Source organism: Xenopus laevis, chromosome 8L, assembly GCF_017654675.1.
Source record: "Xenopus laevis strain J_2021 chromosome 8L, Xenopus_laevis_v10.1, whole genome shotgun sequence".
Lineage (NCBI taxonomy): Eukaryota > Metazoa > Chordata > Amphibia > Anura > Pipidae > Xenopus > Xenopus laevis.
Genome location: NC_054385.1, coordinates 54,678,752 through 54,699,278, shown reverse-complemented (window position 1 = coordinate 54,699,278; position 20,527 = coordinate 54,678,752). Strand labels below are relative to the sequence as shown.

Here is a 20,527-nt window from a genome sequence, read left to right as displayed (position 1 = left end):
ATTTTAAAAAATTAAGCTGTTAGAGTCAATTCCAGTTGACTTCTATTTTCAAAAGTCCTGAATGATGTTCTTGAGTATATTCTCATTTTCTTGTAAAAAAACTGCAAACTCACATTTTGACAAATAGCCCCCTAATAAACTTATGTGTATTATATATAATTTGTTTTCCAAAATTCAATATAATGATAAAGTGGTGAATGTTGGGAGAAGTACTCAATGTGATTGATAAATAGTAACCAAAAGAGCATTTTTATAGTTTCCATAAAGGTAGGTACTAGTTTCCAAAATGTAGGTACTTGCACAGATACTACTATAGTATAGTAATAAAGTTACTATTACTGTATATATATTAAACTATAGGCCCATTTACTAACAATCAAATTTAAATTTTTTCCACAAATCTCCATAAATTTGTGGTTTTCTATTTTTTTTTTAAAAAGCTCTAAAAATTTTACATTTAAGTGTAAAAACCACAAAAAACACTAAGGGGCAGATGTATCAATGGTCGAATTTCGAGGGGTTAAATCCCTCGAAATTCGACTGGGGAATAGAATCGAATAGGCAATTCTGGCGGATTTACGCGCTGGCGAATTGGCGAATATTCGCCAGGCGAAAAAGCGCCCGATCGAATATTCGCTCGAAGGATTTTCGTTCGATCGAATGCCTTTTTATTCGATCAAAAACTTGGAAAACAAGTCTATGGGACTTTCCCATAGGCTTTTAAAGCAATTCGGTAGGTTTTAGGTGCCGAAGTAGGCAGTCGAAGTATTTTTAAAAGAGACAGTACTTCGATTATCGGATGAGCGAATATTCGCAGCGTTTGAATTTCGTCTCTTGAGGGAAATAGATGAAATATGTTTCTTATACAGTAAATTGCCTTTTAACTTATATTTAACTAAAATGTTAATAATGTGTTGCTATTTAACCAATAAGTCTTTATTTTTTAAGGAGAGGATACAGGATACTCCATCCCCTGCTCCATCCATAGAAGACAGCCAGCGACCCGGGAGCCATGCATCCTCACATCAAAGCAGTAGTGTATCAAGCTCACCCTCACAACTTGACAATATACCGGATCGAGTCGGTTAGTATTTGACATAGCATAGCAGTGTCTTTCATGGTAAATTTACTGGAAAACGATGGTATTCTTTAGTAATCCCATTCACCAGTATTTTATTAAGACGGCTGAGTAAGTATAACAATTATTCGTACACAAATTAATGTGCTGTGTCATTCTCGGATATTCTGGGATAACTATCCCAACAATGAAAAATTTAATATACACTTCATCATTCTGAAATAAGAAACTTTCTGAATATAATCAATTACATATTCTGCATGGTTTCTGAAATAATCAAGTTTATCTTCACTATTCCTCTCTCAGCATCTTTTTCTCTTCATTCTGTCTACTTGTAGCAGTTGGGTGTCAGATAGTCATTGACAGTTAGATCCAATATATCTTATAGGGGGCTTCCTTTCCTAGCAGATGAATTAGAGCTCACTCAACTAACTGACAAACAAAATCTAACAAAATAACTGCCTTTTGCACAAATCCTGCATGTAGAGATACATGATGTCTGGTGATTTTAATAGAGTACTCTCTAATATAGGAGCCCCCCTATATTGATATATTGATAAGATATATTGGATCTAACTGTCAATTAATATCTGACACCCAATTGCTGCATGAAGAGAGAATGAAGAGAGAGGAATCGTGAAGATAAACTTGATTATTTCAGAAGCAGTACAGCATATTTAATTAATTATATTTAGAACACTTCTTATTTCAGTATGATGAAGCTTATATTAAATTTTCATTTTGCAATAGTTTTAAAAAAGAAATTGACACTATCACTTTTGTTAACCCTTTATTTAACATAAAACATGTATACATGCAATAGAACCACTCTGATAATAAAACAGTCTAGCAGTAAACACAGCAGCAATGGGGAACTCTAACTTTCATCCATTGTAGATTTGCCTCTAAAAGTCTAATGGAATTTTACTGTAATGAACTCTAACACTTTGATAACAATTTGATAAATCTGCCCCTAAGACAACATCAACTTTGTAGCATAGAGATTCAATATATGCCATGAACATTGCTGTTTTTACTTTTCCTTAACTAAAATATAATATTCAACCTTTTAAAATATTATACTTTGTCATTTTGCCATAGTGCTTTGGTTTTCCTGTCTACATTTAGATATATATTAATGCTTTTCTGCACTGACTGTGTTTATTTCTGTTTATGGAAGCTCTGCTAACGAACTCCAGAGAAGGTGAGATCACAGGACAAGATACTGGATCCATTATGAAAAAGATGTCAAAAGAGAAAGGTAGGAATGCTGTATTATGAACTATAATGTACTGTAGTGTATTGTCTGAAAAAAGTACAAAGGAGAAACTGCAGAATGAAGGATTCATTCAAATACTGGAATATATTTCATAAATATAATAATATTTTTAATTACTACTTTCTAGTATGAATCTAAATTATAGGGCCCTAGTTCCCTCAGAAAGATAAGCTGTTTCATCGCATGTACAGGTATGAGACCTGTTCTCTGGAAAGACATAATCCAGAAAGCTCTGAATTACGAGAAGGCCATCTCCCATAGACTCCATTTAAATCAAATAATTGACATTTTTAAAAATGATTCCCTTTTTCTCTGTAATAAAAAAAAACAGTACCTTGTTCTTGACCCCAACTGAGATATAATTAATCCTTATTGGAGGAAAAGCAATCATATTGGGTTTAATTAATGTTTAAATGATTTTTAGCAGACTTATAGTATGGAGAGCCAAATTACAGAAAGACCCCTTATATGTAAAACCCCAGGTCCTGAGCATTCTGGATAACAAGCAGTGTTTTATGCTAGCATTAAGTAGACAGCGTATTGTGTACTTTTTTTTGTATACTGTATATGTGTGGCCTCCATAGCAATCCACTTGGCCAAATCTACCTCTTGTGCAGGACTCTACCCTTCTTTCCTGCTGAATGTTCCAAAGGATCAGTGTTGTTTGGTTGTATGAGTGCATTTTGATCAGCCATGTGTGCGTCTATCTCTGTGTGTCCACCTTGCTTGCAGAGCAGCCATTCAGTTATTCCTCTTTTTACCCCTTTAGTCATGTCTATAGTTTATTGCTTTGGCTGTAGACCCTGTCTTAAGCCTTAAGACTTATAGCCACACTGATAATATAGTATGAAAAAAGTTGTGAAACAAGCCAACCAATATCGGCAGAAGACTTGGATATCGGTCAGCTTGTTGATCGGACTAGCTGGAAAATTTTAATTGGGCGCCTTTAAAGGCAATGACCATTGTTAGTGCTGAATCACCACACCAAGGTAGAATTATATTGTTTCTACCTGTATATTCAGCTTTACATGTGTGGTGAAACGAACAATCTTTCTTGGAAAGATCATATCTAGGAAATACTGTAATTGCTACATCTATGGCCACCTTTAGTTATTGAATCAGTAGCAATCAGACAATTTATAACTAAAAAAGTCACACTAACTTAAATTCTGTATCACATATGGGACAAAAATGTTAAAACAAACATTTTTTTTGATTGATTGGTAAAGGATATAGTAGGAAGCTAAACCTAGGAATTAGGAATGGCTTAAGTTGGAGCCACTTTTATAGAATAGTTCCATTCATAAATTATATTCTTTCTGTAACGAGTAATCAAAATACTTCCCTTACACCGATTTTCTTTTAACATTAAAAAATGTGCTTGAAGTGAAAACATCACCATTTATTAGGCGTGACAAGTAAGCAGTTTATATAACTGTGGCAAACATATGTTTTCACATCTGTTTTGAGTAATATCATCATGATTTTAAAAATGATTTATAGCTCTTCACATCATAAATTGCCTTGCTTTTACTTACAAATTTACATTCACTTAAACATCAGGAAAAGCATGTTTCAGAGATATGAAGTTGGGAACAAGTAACAACTGAATGATTGCGGTTTTGGGGTGATGAAGGGTTAACAAATGAATATCTGATATTGCTTGATGCTACCAATAGTGAAATGCGTACTGTACTGTGCAGTGTTGGACTTGGCCGCGGGACACAGGCAGGGCCGGATTTGCATCTGCAGAACCCTGAGTCCTTGCGGTCCTATTGTCCGCCGCCTTGTGTTCCTGTCGCGTGGTCCGCACGCACCCACTCCCATGTGAGCGCAGCACAGGAACGCTGAGTTACTAATGCAGCTGGGCGGCATGCCGCCCCTAAAACTTTGCCACCCTAGGCCCGGGCCTTTGTGTCCTCGCCACAAATCCGGGCCTGGACACAGGGAAAAAAACCTGGTGGGCCCGGTCCTTATGGGCTCCTGCCGGCTCAGGCTCTCTTCCCTAATCTGCTGAACCCCAAGAAAAAAGTGTGCTGTGTGGTATGCACCGGCATTTGGGCTGTTGTTGGTGCATGCTTGCCGGTGTGCATGCATACGCGCCGGCGTTTGCGCATGCACGCAGGGGGGGCCCAGAAGCGTGGAACCTGGTGAACCCCCTGTGCTCCAGTCCGACCCTGGTACTGTGGCCCTTATAGCAACAGAGAATCTTACTGCTTTTTGATATAAAATGAATAACCATTAGCCACAAGTATAGTTTTTGAAGGTTTTGCATCAATATGAACATCCAGCTGTCTCAAGTTATTTCTGATTGGCCACTTAGTATGCTCAGCCCCACTAAAGTTTATAATTGGAGGAAAATGCATATAAATATGCATATGCATGGGAGGTTTATGTTGTTTTAAGTTATGTTTCATGCGAAAATTGGCTTTTATTATGAATCAACAGCATTCACAGGGCTAAATTCTCAATAAATTATCTACATGAGAAATCAGTTGTTTTGTTTTTTTTCGCAAAAATCCTGGTCAAGCTCTTTTATAAAAATAAAAAGCAATGGCACAGCTATTAAAATACATACACAGGAGAATGCCAGTCTTGTCATGCCAATACTGGGATGACTGACACTAAATAGCAGAACTTATATTGTAAATATTTTTATATATAGGCTTTGTATATCCTTAGGAAAGTCACATGTGTAAAGATGTGATTTTTTTCCTATGACTTACTGAACATTATGTATTATAATAGAGGTATTAGAGATATTATAGGTCACCTCAAAGTCCCAAAAGCATGGTCATGGACATCCTCTGTTTTCTAATATGCTTATATTTTATGATAGGTGTACAATATTTCTATACTATCTCATAAACATTATGCAGAAAGCGAATATATTGAATGCTCATGAAGAATGCCTTGTGCAAATAACACAATCATGCAGTTTCTAAAACTCCACAAGGCCATTTCTTTGTGCAGATTCAAAATGACCTTTAGCCTTTCACAATGTGAGGTGGCCGAATGGTCCAGGTGCAGAGAAATCTGTCAGAATCATGTGTTCAATAACAGTGAAAAATTAATACGTTATCTGTTTCTCAGATCCCACACTTTTCTCTATCATAGTGTAGATGTTCCGATACCTATGAATTAATCATTGCCAAAAAGAATTAAGTTGTTTAAGGGAAATAAGATGAAAACAGGTGTAGAACACCTGAGACAGCAACAGGGAAATGTGTGATTTGAGGAATCCACTCCCCAGGGACATTTTTCCCTTTTTTACAATTACTGTAAACCGAAAGTGAGCAGATGGAGTTTAGAAGCGAAAACTAATAAGCTAAGGGCAGTGAATCATAATCTTTACAGTACAAAATGCAAAACTAATTAAAATAAGTTAAAAAGTAATTTTAAGACAACTTTAATCCATTATCTAATTCCATTTGCAATCCGTAATATGTATGTTGCCTTAAAAAAAGAATTGCTAATGCAATTTTTTGTCCTTAGAGCCATAAGTGGGCATCAAGATAAATTATTATGCTAAGTGACTCAGTATAAACTGCTCAGATTCAGTTTACTAAAATGCTTTATTGATGCATTGACCAGCAAAAAAATGCTTAGTGATTTATGCTTAAAATAGATACTGTATGCGGTATATACTGTATTACTGTACTAGTGGTATTAGGATATTTGGCACAAAAATTTCTTATGATCTTGATTTATTATTAAAGTAGCAGAGAAATTACAAATATATAGTGAATAAAGTACTTCCTCTTGTACAATATAAGGATATTGTAAGTTACTAAGGCATTCCATGACCATATAAAAACACGAGGCTGAAGGTGACTTCTAGGGGGTTATTTACTAAACTCTATATGCCAAAAATCTGAAAAATGTGTGTATTTAGTAAGAAATCGGAATTTTTAATGCAAAAAAAAAACCCACAAATTTTTCAAGATTTAGGAAAAGTCACAGAAAAGTTACGGAAACTGCGACTTTTTGGTATTGTCGCATAAAAGTCAGCATCAGAAATATCCGAAAACCTATAAAGCTACAAATCATAGAAAGATCTTCCAGTTGTTGTAAGGGATATCTGCCATGGACTTCTACATGTTTTTGACAGGTGGAGTATTCAGAATTGTTGCTGTTTCGTTGCATAATAAATCCCAAATAAGTGATACTTCTTTTTCCTGTGACTTTTTCAGGTTTCAGATTTGTCATCAAAAAGCACGATCTGAAAAAGTTGCGGCTCAATAAATCGGCATAATTACTGATAACACTAGGGGGCCCATTCACTAAGCTCGAGTGAAGGATTCGAATGAAAAATACTTCGAATTTCGAAGTATTTTTTGGGTACTTCGACCATCGAATGGGCTACTTCGACCTTCGACTATGACCTTCGACTTCGATTCGAACGTTTCGAACGAAAAATCGTTCGACTATTCGACCATTCGATAGTCGAAGTACTTTCCCTTTAAAAAAACTTCGACCCCCTACTTCGGCAGATAAAACCTACCGAAGTCAATGTTAGCCTATGGGGAAGGTCCCCATAGGCTTGCTAACCTTTTTTTGATCGAAGGATTTTCCTTCGATCGTTGGATTAAAATCCTTCGAATCGTTCGATTCGAAGGATTTAATCGTTCGATCGAACGAAAAATCCTTCGATCGAACGAACGTTTAGCGCTAAATCCTTCGACTTCGATATTCGAAGTCGAAGGATTTCAATGCGAGGGTCGAATTTCGAAGTATTTTTAACTTCGAAATTCGACCCTTAATGAATCTGCCCCCATATATAGTAAAGTAGTAAAGTATAATGATGTCAGATGCCACTGAGGATTTCCATAAACACAGAATTATCCAAATTATAATATTTGGATAATTCTGTGTTTATGGAAATCCTGTTCCAGACTGGAGTGTAAATTTGCCCCGGTCTATATGCTGTGTATATGCCTGTTGGCCTGAGAGTATACAGGAGGTGCATCACATGTGTGGGCCCTGGAAATCCCCTCAAACAAACCACCAGGGGTACAACACGTGCCAAATCACATTCCAGGATCTCAAAAAGTCTTTTTTGTATTTTTTTGCCCAGAAAATAACTTTAAGAATCTGAATATTGAAATACAGTATAAAATGGTAATTTCCTTTTTATTTAAACACATGTGAAATCTTCTGGGTCATTTTGTCATGTGCCTGAGAACATAGGCACACCTCCACTTCTGCCAAACATTGTTTCATTTGATACTGAAGGACAGAGACTGCATAAAAAGAAAATCAATACCTTAAGCATAAGACTTTGATCTTGAGCCAGAGCCAAAGACTTTACCTTAATAAGGTCTTGAGACAAATTAATGCATGACCTGAGAGAAGATTATTTTACTGTTATAGCCCATTGATACTAGATCAGTATTCTGTGCCTTTGTAGTGGCCATTCTTTAGATGGGCTGGCAGTGTAAAGTTCAATTACAGGGCAACATTAAAAATGCTTAGGACATAAACCACTTGATATGGTAGTTCGGAGCTTGTGGGACCTGTTATTATCACATTGTTTCCATCATTGTCTACTGTGGAAGGAAATATGTTTGTTGTTCGGAAACAGAATGGTATTGCACTATAATTTTTATTTCAATACCCTTTTACTATGAGCATTCATTGGTTATAATTAGGCTTCATTTTATATGGTATTTCTTGTATATTCAAGTATTCAACTTGTATAACTTGATTTCTTTAATCAATATATGGATTTTGAATAGTACAATAAATTAAAAATCACATAAAGCATACACTTTCAGAACCAGAACAACGATTGGCTTTTGTGGATATATGCAAGTGTGAAGGAGACAACACATAGGTGAAGAAACTTTTTTTGTCTGGTAAACAAAGGGTGTGTTGAGTTTTGAATGCATAGAGGTGGTCTAGATGCTGCCACTTTTAACAGCAAATGAACAGCATCTGGATTTTAAATCTTTTCACTATTCAGAAAAATCTCTGGCACTAAGTCATGCATGGTTTCTTCAGAATTACACATCATCATCATGTTTAAAAGCTTTCTGAGTTTGTTTTTTAAGAGTATGTATGGGCACATGTAGTAATAAATTAGTAATAAACCATTGAAGAAATTTAATATATGTGAATTTTTAGGACTTTCTCATGATTTAATTAAAAATATATATATACAAATATATATTTATATATATTTATATATATGTCATAAGTATGAACAAGATGATTTACCATTTGGCCTTTGGTATTACATTTATTAACTTAATGACAATGTGCAGTTGTAGTTCATTTGCAAAGCATTAATGGCAAAACTACTTGAGAGATTTAGTAGGATGGTGTTGGATTAGCAGATCCTACAAATCAGATATAGGTCCATAGGTAGATATATAATGGGGTTGATGTGTAAACTACATGGGAGATTTGCCTTCCAACATGACACACCTGTGAACACTGCATGCTATGTCTGCATCCAACAAAATACGTTGACTGTTGAATGTAGATACAGAAACAATACACACCATCTGACTTTATCTGACCTGACTTACATTACAGCTGTGGGATCAGATTTAGTAGGATCCTACAAAAGCTTGTGCTGTTGCATGACAAGATTTTCTTACTAGAAAAAGCACCTAGTTGTTGATTACATTTTTTATAATGCTATATATATATATATATATATATATATATATATATATATATATATATATATATATATATATATATATATATATACAGTATTCATTGTAATTTATGGGTGTCCAAGCGATCAACTAGGTTCTGATATGGTCCAACAAGCATTTATGTATGCACCTATTACAGCTCTTCTTAGTGATTCTTCTTATGAAAGGCACATGAAATCTACTCCATTGTACCAAACCATAAAATTTCCTTCTGAAAACTATTTGGTACCCCTGGGAACTGACCCACAGAGGGTGTTAAAGAAGTATATTCTTGCCAGAACTGCATGGAAGTCTTATAAAAAGTTAACAAATCAATTAGCACTTTAACTTTAATTGGCAATTTGCTTTCATCCTTTTTTTAATGGCAGAAATGATGATTTATAGAAATTCCCTAAAAACACAAATATAGGTAGTTGCCCAAGTGAAAATGCACCACACTATACATAGGGATTGACTTATCAACATTCAAATTCCAATATTTAACACAATTGTGAGGGGTTTTTTTGCACTGAAACTCATGATTTTAGCATTTCCAATATTAAAATTTTAGAAATGTATTAAGCACAAAAGATGCTCATTTTTTTAAGAATTCCGGCATATTAAAGCTGACAAATTCACATAGGAGTCAATGGCAGTTGTCCTGGGCAACACTTAATTAAATTTTTTAAAAATGTTTTGTAGACTTATTTAAAATAATGAATAGAATACAAATTTGCTGCATTTGAGTTTTTTTTCCACATTTTAATTTGATTGAGTTTTTAGATACGAGTTTTTTCATAAATAAGCATGCATGTTGATATTTAAGTCCCTCCCATTAAATTATGTTTTCATGCATTTTACATGTTTTCTAGCACCACGTTATAAAAAAAAATAAAAGCAAAAAATTAAAGCCAAAAAACACAAATAATCTAAATGATTTTCATTTATAAACCACATCTTAGATTTGTTGTCTTAACCAATGTATGGGGAACTGCATTATATTTATTTTTGCTTATTAGTGCTCACTGACCGTGCCTATATAATTGATCATTTAACACTCAGGCCCTGATATGCTTCTCAGTCTAAATAAAGTAATTTATGTTAAAAGTTTAGTAGCATGCCAAGTTTTGTACAGAAGCCAAAGTGAAAGTCTTGCATCTCTCTTTGTATTATACTCAAGGAAAAAACATCAGATCTTCCGAATGTATTAGAAACTCTCTGCCTGGCACATGCTATTACAAGGTAACCTTGTCATTTCCACAGTTCAGACCGAGTTTTCAGTCCCTGGAGTCCACTCACAGTAAGGTATAAACAAGGAAAAAAGGTAGCAGCATCTGGTTATAATCTAGGTTTGCTTTTAAAAGTTACTAAATGAGCTGTAGAAAACTGATTAAAAAGGAGTGTATAGTGATTTTTGATAGCAATGGGCAACATAATATGGCTTTGAGATAAGAACTTGAGAAACGTGTAAAATAGATGCGGAACATTTTCTATTTGGGGGAAAAAGGGAGTGGAGATTAACATTTTCTGTGTTGTGTGCCAAGATTTGTGTATTTCAACTGCTAGCAGTTGGCATGCTTTCAAAACTGATAAGTAACGATGTTTGCAGCGGAAACAATTATCCTAAAAATAATTTAAAAGGATTGGCTGCCTATTTGTTTGCTTATAAAGACCAAATTCAACATAGTGAAAGAGCGTTACATATGGTCAAATAGGCTCTCTTGCATCTCCTCGCCAGCTCTTAAACATTCAAAACTATTGATGTGCACAAAGAGCTTTTGAATGTGATTTTGGTGACACACAACTTTCTAGTTGTTCTCTTTGCTGCTTTGACATCTGTTATTGCTGACTCCAAAACTTTGGAATACTTTATACTGATTTGTTGTTCCTGAAATTTTCCAGTATAGCACAATATTACTAATGTGCTATCAGAACTAATATCTATGAAATTATTCACTAACTGCATGCATTAGTCATCCTAGATGGACCAATTTTATAGGTAAACCAGTGATGTGACTGTTGGAGAAATTGCCACCAGATGTTTGTCTGCCCAGTTGGACCCAGTTTAATTGTGCAGATACCTGGACCTAAGTGGCTTGCTGCAGGCTTAGTAGCTTGACCATTTATAGTGCAGGCATACTAGACTTGTACTCTGAGGCTTTTTACTTTTGGAACGTAGCATCTGAAAATGAAAGTGTGTATATTTCTGTGCACATTTGCATATTGTCTGCTCAGATTATGAAGTACAAATCAATGCAGAAGAAAAAGCAACAACTCACATCTTGATGGTTTTAGTACAACAAATATACAAGGCTCTTAGCAACTGTTTTTGTTTACTTGGGTAAGAATGCATTATGACAATGAACAAAATGGCAGCCTTCTTTCTGCTAGTCATTGTTTATTAACTGGCTATAAAAAGTGACAGTTGGAGAATGCAGTAGGGAACAGAGAACAATAATCAAAGATCGGCTTAAATATGTTTGGTTTGCTGAATTATCTATTGTCTAACAAACAATATGCATTGCAAAATGCTGATTTTCTTTTAATGTTGCACATTTTTACTGCGCCTATGAATTTTATTACATTCCCCAAAGAGTTAGCTGAAAAATTATCCCTTATAATACAAAAATATATATAAAACCTTTTTTGCAATTAAGTTGAAATAACAGGACACATATAAAATCTTCAGAGTAATAAATCATTATATACCTTGAAGTAATAATGGACAGTGATTAACATTTTCCCATTAAATACCATTTTTTAGTTGCTACAAGGAATAAACCTAATAAAATGATAAAAGGAACACCCAATGAATTTTATAACAACTGTTTTTGCTGCCAGAAATCAAACAGAGGCATCACCAGTCAAAAAGGAGACAGTTTAGAGTCAGGAAACACAGCCGCTTTGGTTTGTGTGTTTGACACAGAATAACTAAACACATATATCCCACTTATTTCATTTAACACAGAAAATTGCGTCACAACATCCCATCTAATTAAAGCATTGTGAACAATGGTGCTTTGGAATGCTAATGAAAAGTTTAAATGCATTAAATGAGTTAAGATGACTTTAGATAACAGTTTCTTCAATTAATCCCGAGTCATGGCGCATTTAACACACAAACCCAAGTGGCTTCATCTGTATACACATTAATTCATCATTGTGTTACATGATATAATTTTTAAAAATTGTACAAAAGATTTTAGAGGAGCAGAATGTTACCTGAAATATAATGGCCACTTTATAGAATTTATTTTATGAATGAATTCCCTCTTGCTTATTAAGGTTATTGAAAAGGAATCTAGCAAATGACCTAAGGTATGTTATTGTCTCCTTGCAAATGCTCCATTCTTTTACATAGTGTAAACAGAAAGTGAATGCCTTTCATTTGCCATTGGTTCTGACTTGCAAGCTAAACAGCAGCGGACTATATTTTGCTCACTCATCTTTTTTATTTCTCTCCTGTTGTTCTTAATTGAAAGACATTCACAATGCGTCATTGGGGATATGTAGCAAAGCCGCTCTACTGCATAACTGGGATAATAAAAAGGATCACAGAAAAGAATGCTTAATGATACAATATAATGGTTTAGCCCAATATGATAAAGATTTACTCCATTTGTACTTTCATAGTAGATTTGGGTGTGTAGTAGGTCAATAGTAAAGCTTGTAATTCTGCAACAGTTCCCATATAGGATTGGGTGAAATGTTCTGTTCTGACATTATTATTTTTATTTGAGAGGTCCTCAATCAACAAAAGTCCCTAATGGTTTAGTTTATTTTAATTACTCTTATGGTTGAGGGCTGTTGGGTTGCTTCCCAAAAGCCCTCAAACAGCAGTCTTATTTTGCCAGCAGCCAGCAGTCTTATTTTGCATAAGCACATAGGGAAGCAAAGGACCTGGTTGCAGGACATGGGTGCATATGGGCCCTAAGTACATTACCTTGTGCATGCACGAAATTCTTGTTGTGGAACTCAGGAGATAAATTATGACTATGGTGGGAAGCTCTGCTTTATGTGGCATACACCTGCTGACTATGAATCAGGCTTTAAGGGCAACTGAAATGAAAAAATTTAGATGAATGCTTTTGTTTCCCTTAAAAATCTCCAAAGTTGCCTCAATTTGGCCCATATTAAGTAAATATTTTTATTATCTCCTCTACATTTGCTAATTATTATGGCCATATACTTCCTTTTTGTTTAATTAACTGCACAATTGCAACCAGTAATTGCCGATAATCTTTATTATGTAGGCTTAAAGTATGGTGATTACTGGTTGGATCCCCATGCCATAACCACAAAAAACATTGTATATTAAGTGGGTTCTTTCATGTTGGAAAAAATACATATATGGTAAAAATTCAATTTTTGTGTACTTAGTTTTCAACAAAAATGATTTAATTTGTACTATTAAGCCTCAATACTGTTATTCAACTTTCCACTGTCAAATTAATTTACTCATAGCAGGGTTTTTTTTCCTAGAATAAAATATAAATTAAGACATTTATCAACAATCTGCTACTAAATTAAATAAAAATTATATATTCACTGATAATTTCACAACATTATGACATATATTCAATGGTTAGGGAAACAGTTATTGTGATGTCAGCAATTTATCTCCCTAGGTAGGCCATGAAACTGTGAGAGGAAAAGTCAAAATATTTTGCGACACAAAAAAGCTATACATACTGTATATGGTCAAAGTTTATTTTTTGTGTTTTGTGTTTTCGAGGTTATTTTTGAGTAAAAAAATAGATTTTTCGAGTTAAATAAAAAAAACTTGATTAAAAAAACTTAAATTTTAATTTAAAATTATATTATTAGTTAATTATACCCCGGCCCTGGAAATAGCTTGAATCTGAAAATACACCATCTAAAACCTGTTGAGGTCATGTAGAAGTCAATGGCAGACGTACCTTGAACAATTTGAAGATGTTAATAGCCTTCATGATGTTCAAGTTTTTTTCGGAGGGCTTCACTCGAAAACTCGAATGATTTGAGGTTTTTTTTCTGCCAAAAACTCAATCGATTTTCAGGTTGTTAACCCTGAACTCGCTAATTCGAGTTTTTCTCATTCAAGTTTTTCTTAAATTAGAAGCCATTCGAGTTGTAAGTTCATTCGAGGTCTAAAAAAGCTCACATAACTATAAAATTTGATCTTTGATGAATTACCCCCCAATGTAAATTATTAATTTACATTCTTTGCTTCATCCTTCACCACAGTGTGGGCCTGCTCCTCCTAACTATTATGTTGTTATATCACTCGTACTAAAATTGACAGGCTTAATGCATTACTGCACCTTTAAAACTTCACAATTCATAGAGTAGGCCATTTTTCTGTGTTTAACTTTGTGGAAAGAAATTTTGGGATGCCGTAGTGTTAGTGTTATTTATCAAAAGATAATGCACAGCCAGCAGTATTATTGTTGTGATCTGTGGTTTGTTCCTCACAAAACTGAATTGCCGTTTGACTGACAAGTTTGTCAGGTCGTGAATGAAGACTGACAGTGTAATATTGAAAATGCAGCGTTTACAAAACTCAAAGCTGAAGTTTTTTCATGACACAGCATTTGTACTAAAAGACTGCTATTTTACCACCCTCAAATAAATGTGTATCAGTTCCTGTGGAGAACAACATATTTGTTTAGTTCAGAGGATAAAAACGGTTTCCTTAGGTTCAGTCTAACCCTTGGAGTGCCAGATATAGACTACTAGAAATAACTGATCTGGTCAGATTTGCAATCCATCGTGTGACTGTTACCATCCATCAATACTGTAAATAAATAAATCTGAGAATTATATAAGTCAATGGGGAATGTCCCAGTGTCTGTGCTGATGTCTGTACTGATATCTGATGATTTTGGGGTTTCGGGGCAAAAAATTCTTAGTTTTTGCGGAAAACTCCGAACAATTCAGAGTTTTCGGGGAAAGCTCCGAAGTTTGCCCGACCCTATTTTTCCGCGCTTTTGTCTTCATAAATAAGGCCCATTTGGGAATTCGGAGTTGCTCGGAGTTGGATATTAGAAATACCGAAATAAATTCGAAGCTTGATAAATAACCCCCTGAATGCGCCTTGCACCAAATCGGGCACAGTTGCTCTGAATATTTTCAAGGGTCCACCTGGTATCATTTTCGGTTTTTGGCATGCCAGTGACATTTGCTCCCTATTCTTTTGGAGCAACTGAACTGCAGCGATTGAGTCAGGTTGCTGAGGGAACCCTGGAGCTACCATCTATTCTCTATGTGGGGGTAGTTCCAGGGTTCCCTCAGCACCCTGTGTCAATAGGCGCAGAAGCGCACAATTTGGAATGGAAGGCAGGAAGGACTGAGCAACATCAAGCTCAACTATAAGGACGTGTGGGGAACACATTTTGATGCAATTAATGAAAATAATGTTACAAGTAATTGACTGTGGGGGAAGTGTGGGGACTGCAACCGCACTTGCAAAAATACATGTGTACTCATTATTGACACTGTGCACCAGATTTACTTCTGAATTCTGACAAACTTGTGCCACAACTTGCACATGATTTATAAGGGAAGCAGTAATAAATGTCTACACTTTCAAACTGTGAGCAAGTTCTGGTGCATAATATTGTATCATAATACCATGTATTTATAAAATACGAACATATTTACCAGGTGCCGCTATTGATGCTAAATTCCGGGAAAAACACTGCATGGTGAGTGCAAAATCATGGTTATTTAAATTCATTTTGGCATTTAGCACATTGTCCACTTGCATTCATGAACGAGTTGTTGCATAAGCTATTACATAAACTTGTTTGAACAGCTCTAAATAGAATACTATTGCAATAAGTATTGCTCCTGATTTTGTTTTAGTGTTATGTTTAAATGCATTATATCACTACCTCTTCAAATACACATCTAAAGGAGCCTTGTTCTTCTAACGCTCACGTTTCTCTGGACTGAATAAAAATCCACAGAGACACTCATTGGTAGCAAGGAGCATCACCAGAGAATCTCTAACATTGCTTTGTGGATGTTTTCTCCAGATCAAAGCACATAAAAGCATTTAAGGGTTTTTTTTTATATATCTTTTATACTTGTCTGTTGTATAAGGTCTGTGTTACTCCCTTGTTATCTGATAAACTTCAGAAGAACAGTTTACACTTTGTAAAACAAAGTCAGCCTTTTGTGGGGGGTGTACAAGTGTTGTCCATGCAAGACTGATTAAAAAATGGATTTTAAACATACCGCATTCAATTAATCACAAATTCTTTCATTTAATATACAACTTTGTTTTAAAGACATGCCATGTGACACCATTTATACTTAAGACTTATTCGTGTACAGGTATGGAATCTGTTATCTGGAAATCCATTATCCAGAGAGTTCAGAACTACAGGAATTCCACGTTTCATGAAGTATTATCTATGCAAACATTTTTTTTAACGAGTTTTTTTCTCTGGAACAAAACAGTGTCTTATACTTGATGGTAACTAAGCTGTATAAATCCATATTGGTGGCAATACTATTTTAAAGAGTGCATTTTACATATTACTCCATATTACAGTGTACAGAAATACCCCTTGTCTAGAAATCATTCCAGATAACACTAGGGGGCACATTTACTAAGCTCGATTGAAGGATTCGAAGTAAAAAAACTTTTTTTTGGGTACTTTTACCATCGAATAGGCTACTAAGACCTTTGCCTACGACTTTGACTCGAACGATTCGAACTAAAAATCGTTCGACTATTCGACCATTTGATAGTCGAAGTACTGTCTCTTTAAAAAAAACTTTGACTACATACTTCGGTAGTTTAAATCTACCGAGGTACAATGTTAGCCTATGGGGACCTTCCCCATTACTTTGCTAAGGTTTTTTTGATCGAAGGAAAATCCGATCACTGGATTAAAATCCATAGAATCGTTAGATTCGAAGGATTTCATCGTTCGATCGAACGATTTTTCCTTTGATCGTTCGATCATAGATTTGTGGTAAATTCATCGACTTCGATATTTGAATTAGAAGGATTTTACTTTGAGGGTCGAATTCGAGGGTTTATTAACCCTCAATATTCGACCCTTAGTAAATGTGCCCCTAGCTGTACCTTGCTACAGCCTTTTAGCAAATCTTTAACCCTTTAGTATTGAAGAAGAATCTAGTGCAAAGGTCAACAGTATTTTTTTTAGCCAAGAACCACATTCTATTTGGTTCTGAAGAGGCTCAGTATTAGCAGTAAACTTGTCTTTTTTGTCTTGAAAACTTAAAGTCAGGAATTTAAATATGAGAACCTGTTTTAAGCCCACTGGGAGCACCATGTCACCAAGCTAATGCTATAAGTTCAATTGTAAAGTATGGGAATCACAGGCAGAAAGCAGAATACCTGCTAATTAGTGTTTTATTGTGTGTCCACACCAAGCTACTGCTATAGTGTATAATACTAAACATCTGGATTCTTTATCCAAAAAGCTTGGAATTACAGAATGGCCATCTCCCATAGACTACATTTAATCCAAATAATCCAAATTTTTTATGATTTCCCTTTTCTCTATAATAATAAAACAGTACCTCGTACTCTATGCCAACTAAGATATAATTAATCCTTATTGGAAACAAAGCCAGCCTATTGGGTTTATTAAATGTCTACATAATTTTTTTCTAGACTATCAGGGGAATGTAATAAAAGTCGCAAAGAGCAAAACAATTCACACCAATAAGACTAAAAATTCACAGCTCCCAATGTAATATTGTTCCTTAAACTGTTATTGCGTTGCGAATTTTAATTGCGCATTGCGAATTTTAATTGCCCACTCATAAGAAGTGCTTGAAGTTGTCGTAATCTTTTGGAGCAAACATAACGACTTTTTCAGTAAGAAGTTTTATTACATTGACTGCGAATTGGCGCAAACTATAAAATTCGCAAACGGTCTTTCACTGTCGGAAGTGGTCGCTAAACAGTTTCCGGGCTCGCAAAAGCTATATTAAATTCGCACAAAGCAAAATTTGTTCGCGCAAAGGCTTAACTTTTCGCATTGCGAATAGTTTTTCCGTTAGCGATTTTTATTACATTCCCCCATTAAGGTATAAAGATCCAAATTACAGATAACATCTAATTTCTGGAATACCGCAGATCCTGAGCATTCTGGATAACAAGTCCCATACCTGTATATATATATATATATATATATATATATATATATATATATATATATATATATATATATATATATATATATATATATATATATTGCTCTAACCTAATGCACTCAAGGTTATTGTAAGAAAAATAAGGAAACTTTTCATTCTTCATTTTCCAGAACAGTAGTTCTCAGCACCCCCTTCCCATCCCAGTTTTTACAGGAAACTGTGCAGCATGTTCTATTAAATTAAAGTAAACTTTTTTCCACTTTAATATATTTCTCATTTTTTGAATGCAAAGACGTTTCAGCTGCACCGTACAAAGGATTCTTAATTTACTGTTTTCTTTCATCTGTAGACATAATTACTTTTCAGGGCTTTTTTTTTTCTTCAATAGTTTGTTCTGGTCATTAAGTTTTCTGTAAAATGAACTTAGAAAGGTGCTTTTAATGTTCGGATAGACTGCAATGCACATTTGGCTGTTAAACTCAACCTACTTAAGGCAGAACTAATGTTTAACACTCACAGCTATTTGAAGTAGTTCACTGCCCTGTTTAATGGTGCTGCCAAGGGCATTTTGTACATTATTTAATTTTTTTCGATCTCTTTCATTGTGTTATTCTAGTAGCCATGAAATTTTACTGTAGTTTAGATGATCTCACTGCCTAATCTACAACCTTTAATAAATGCCTTCTAATGCACAACAATGCTTTCAAACTCACATCCAGTTGTAGAAATACAAATACAATCAAGTCCCTTCCTAAAGATCACAAGAAATCTGGGCAGCACTCTCACTTAATGGAATCATTATGACTCAAAGTATATGGCATATGTGGCTCAGAATAAGTTAAAGCCATCTCAAATGATATTGGGTGCATGAGCTAATAAGACAAATAGAGTAACATTAAGATACAGCCATTGCACAAAACTTTTTTGGGTCTTGGTGTTAATAGCAAGCCTCAAGTAGGGTCTGTAAGGAATGCATTGTTTCTAACATGACTGTATGAAAGACTAACAAAATAATGGTCTCTCTGTAAGGTTACAGTATACACTAAAGTATTCAGTTCAGAGATGAGTAAGATGTGGCATTGGGGAACTTACCCCAGCATTTAACATTTCTAGCATTCCAACTATTTTGATATTGAATTACTATCCTTTCCCACAACTCCTATATGTTTGAAATACCATATTTTTCTTATATATGTTGGCATATAGAATAGTGTTTAGAATCACATTTAAATTTACCCAGAATCAAGGTATTTTATACATGGAACGCAAAGAAGTTCTTGATGGTACCTGTAGCAGATGCTGAGTGGGAAGCAACTCTGAAAATTAAATATACAAGTAACTTTGCATTAAGATGCAACAAGTATGTGTAAGGAAATACTATAATTATATAAATTCAGCAACGGCACTAGAGATATTCTAAAAAAAACCTGCCACGTTCTCTCTACATTTGGCCCATTCACTTGCCCAGCTTCAATCAACATGGTACTGACCTCAAAATCTCACTATGATTTTATAACATATCACTAAAACCCTATCTTTATTATTTCATGATGATTTCTGAGGAATGAGGGTGAGCTAAAATTTATAAGGAAATATCAGCTTACATTAATTTTATAGACAAAATTAGCAAAATGCATCTTCCACTAGTGCAGAAATTTGTCTGGGCTTTATATTCAGCATGGGCATGATGTTACAGTTGGGGGCAGATTTATCAAAGGTTGAAGTGAAAATTTGAATGAAAAAAAAAATTGAATTTCAAGCTAATTTTTGTTTACTTTGACAAGGGAATAGTCCAAATTCGATTTCAATTGTCTCTTTAAAAATTTGACCATTCGCCATCTAAAACCTGCCGAATCTCTGTTTTAGCCTATGGGGGACCTCCTAGAACCTATTTGGAGTCATTTGGTGGACTTTTCGGGGAAAAAAATTCAAATTCGATCGAAAATGGACCTATTCAATTGAAAACACACCAATTCAGCCAAAAGAAAAACTTTGATTTAATTTCGGTTGGTCTTTTTGAATTTGGATTTCGAAGTTTTTCAAATTCGAAATTCGACCCTTGATAAATCTGCCCCTTATGGCGGAATGTGAGTATCTGTGTTGGGGAAACTTCAACATTTCTAGATGCTTGGAATAATGTTTTGGCAAAACAAATGTTTAGGAGTTTCCTTCACCTCTAACTGCTTGGGTACACAGTTAAAGGCACAGTATCAGGAAATATTAGTACTTTCCATCTTATAACATGTTTTTATTGATGAAACACTATTTCAGTTTCTCTGTATTAAACTGTATTGAAAATTCCTCTGCAGTTTGCTATTAAGTATTCAAGTTGAATAATAATACAGGTATAAGATCTATTATCTGGAATGCTTGGGTCCTGGGTTTTTTTTGATCATTAAAAAT

At 34.7% G+C, this 20,527-nt stretch overlaps 1 protein-coding gene across 2 annotated transcripts in view; it reads left to right on the top strand.

The window, feature by feature from the left end:
• dach2.L (dachshund family transcription factor 2 L homeolog) overlaps positions 1 to 20,527 on the top strand; it is a 332,937-nt gene that overhangs the window by 269,594 nt on the left and 42,816 nt on the right. For both annotated transcript variants that reach the window (XM_018229136.2, NM_001095278.1), the window contains 2 exon segments: positions 949 to 1,084; positions 2,259 to 2,339. In XM_018229136.2, coding sequence (XP_018084625.1) covers positions 949 to 1,084; positions 2,259 to 2,339 — 217 coding nt within the window.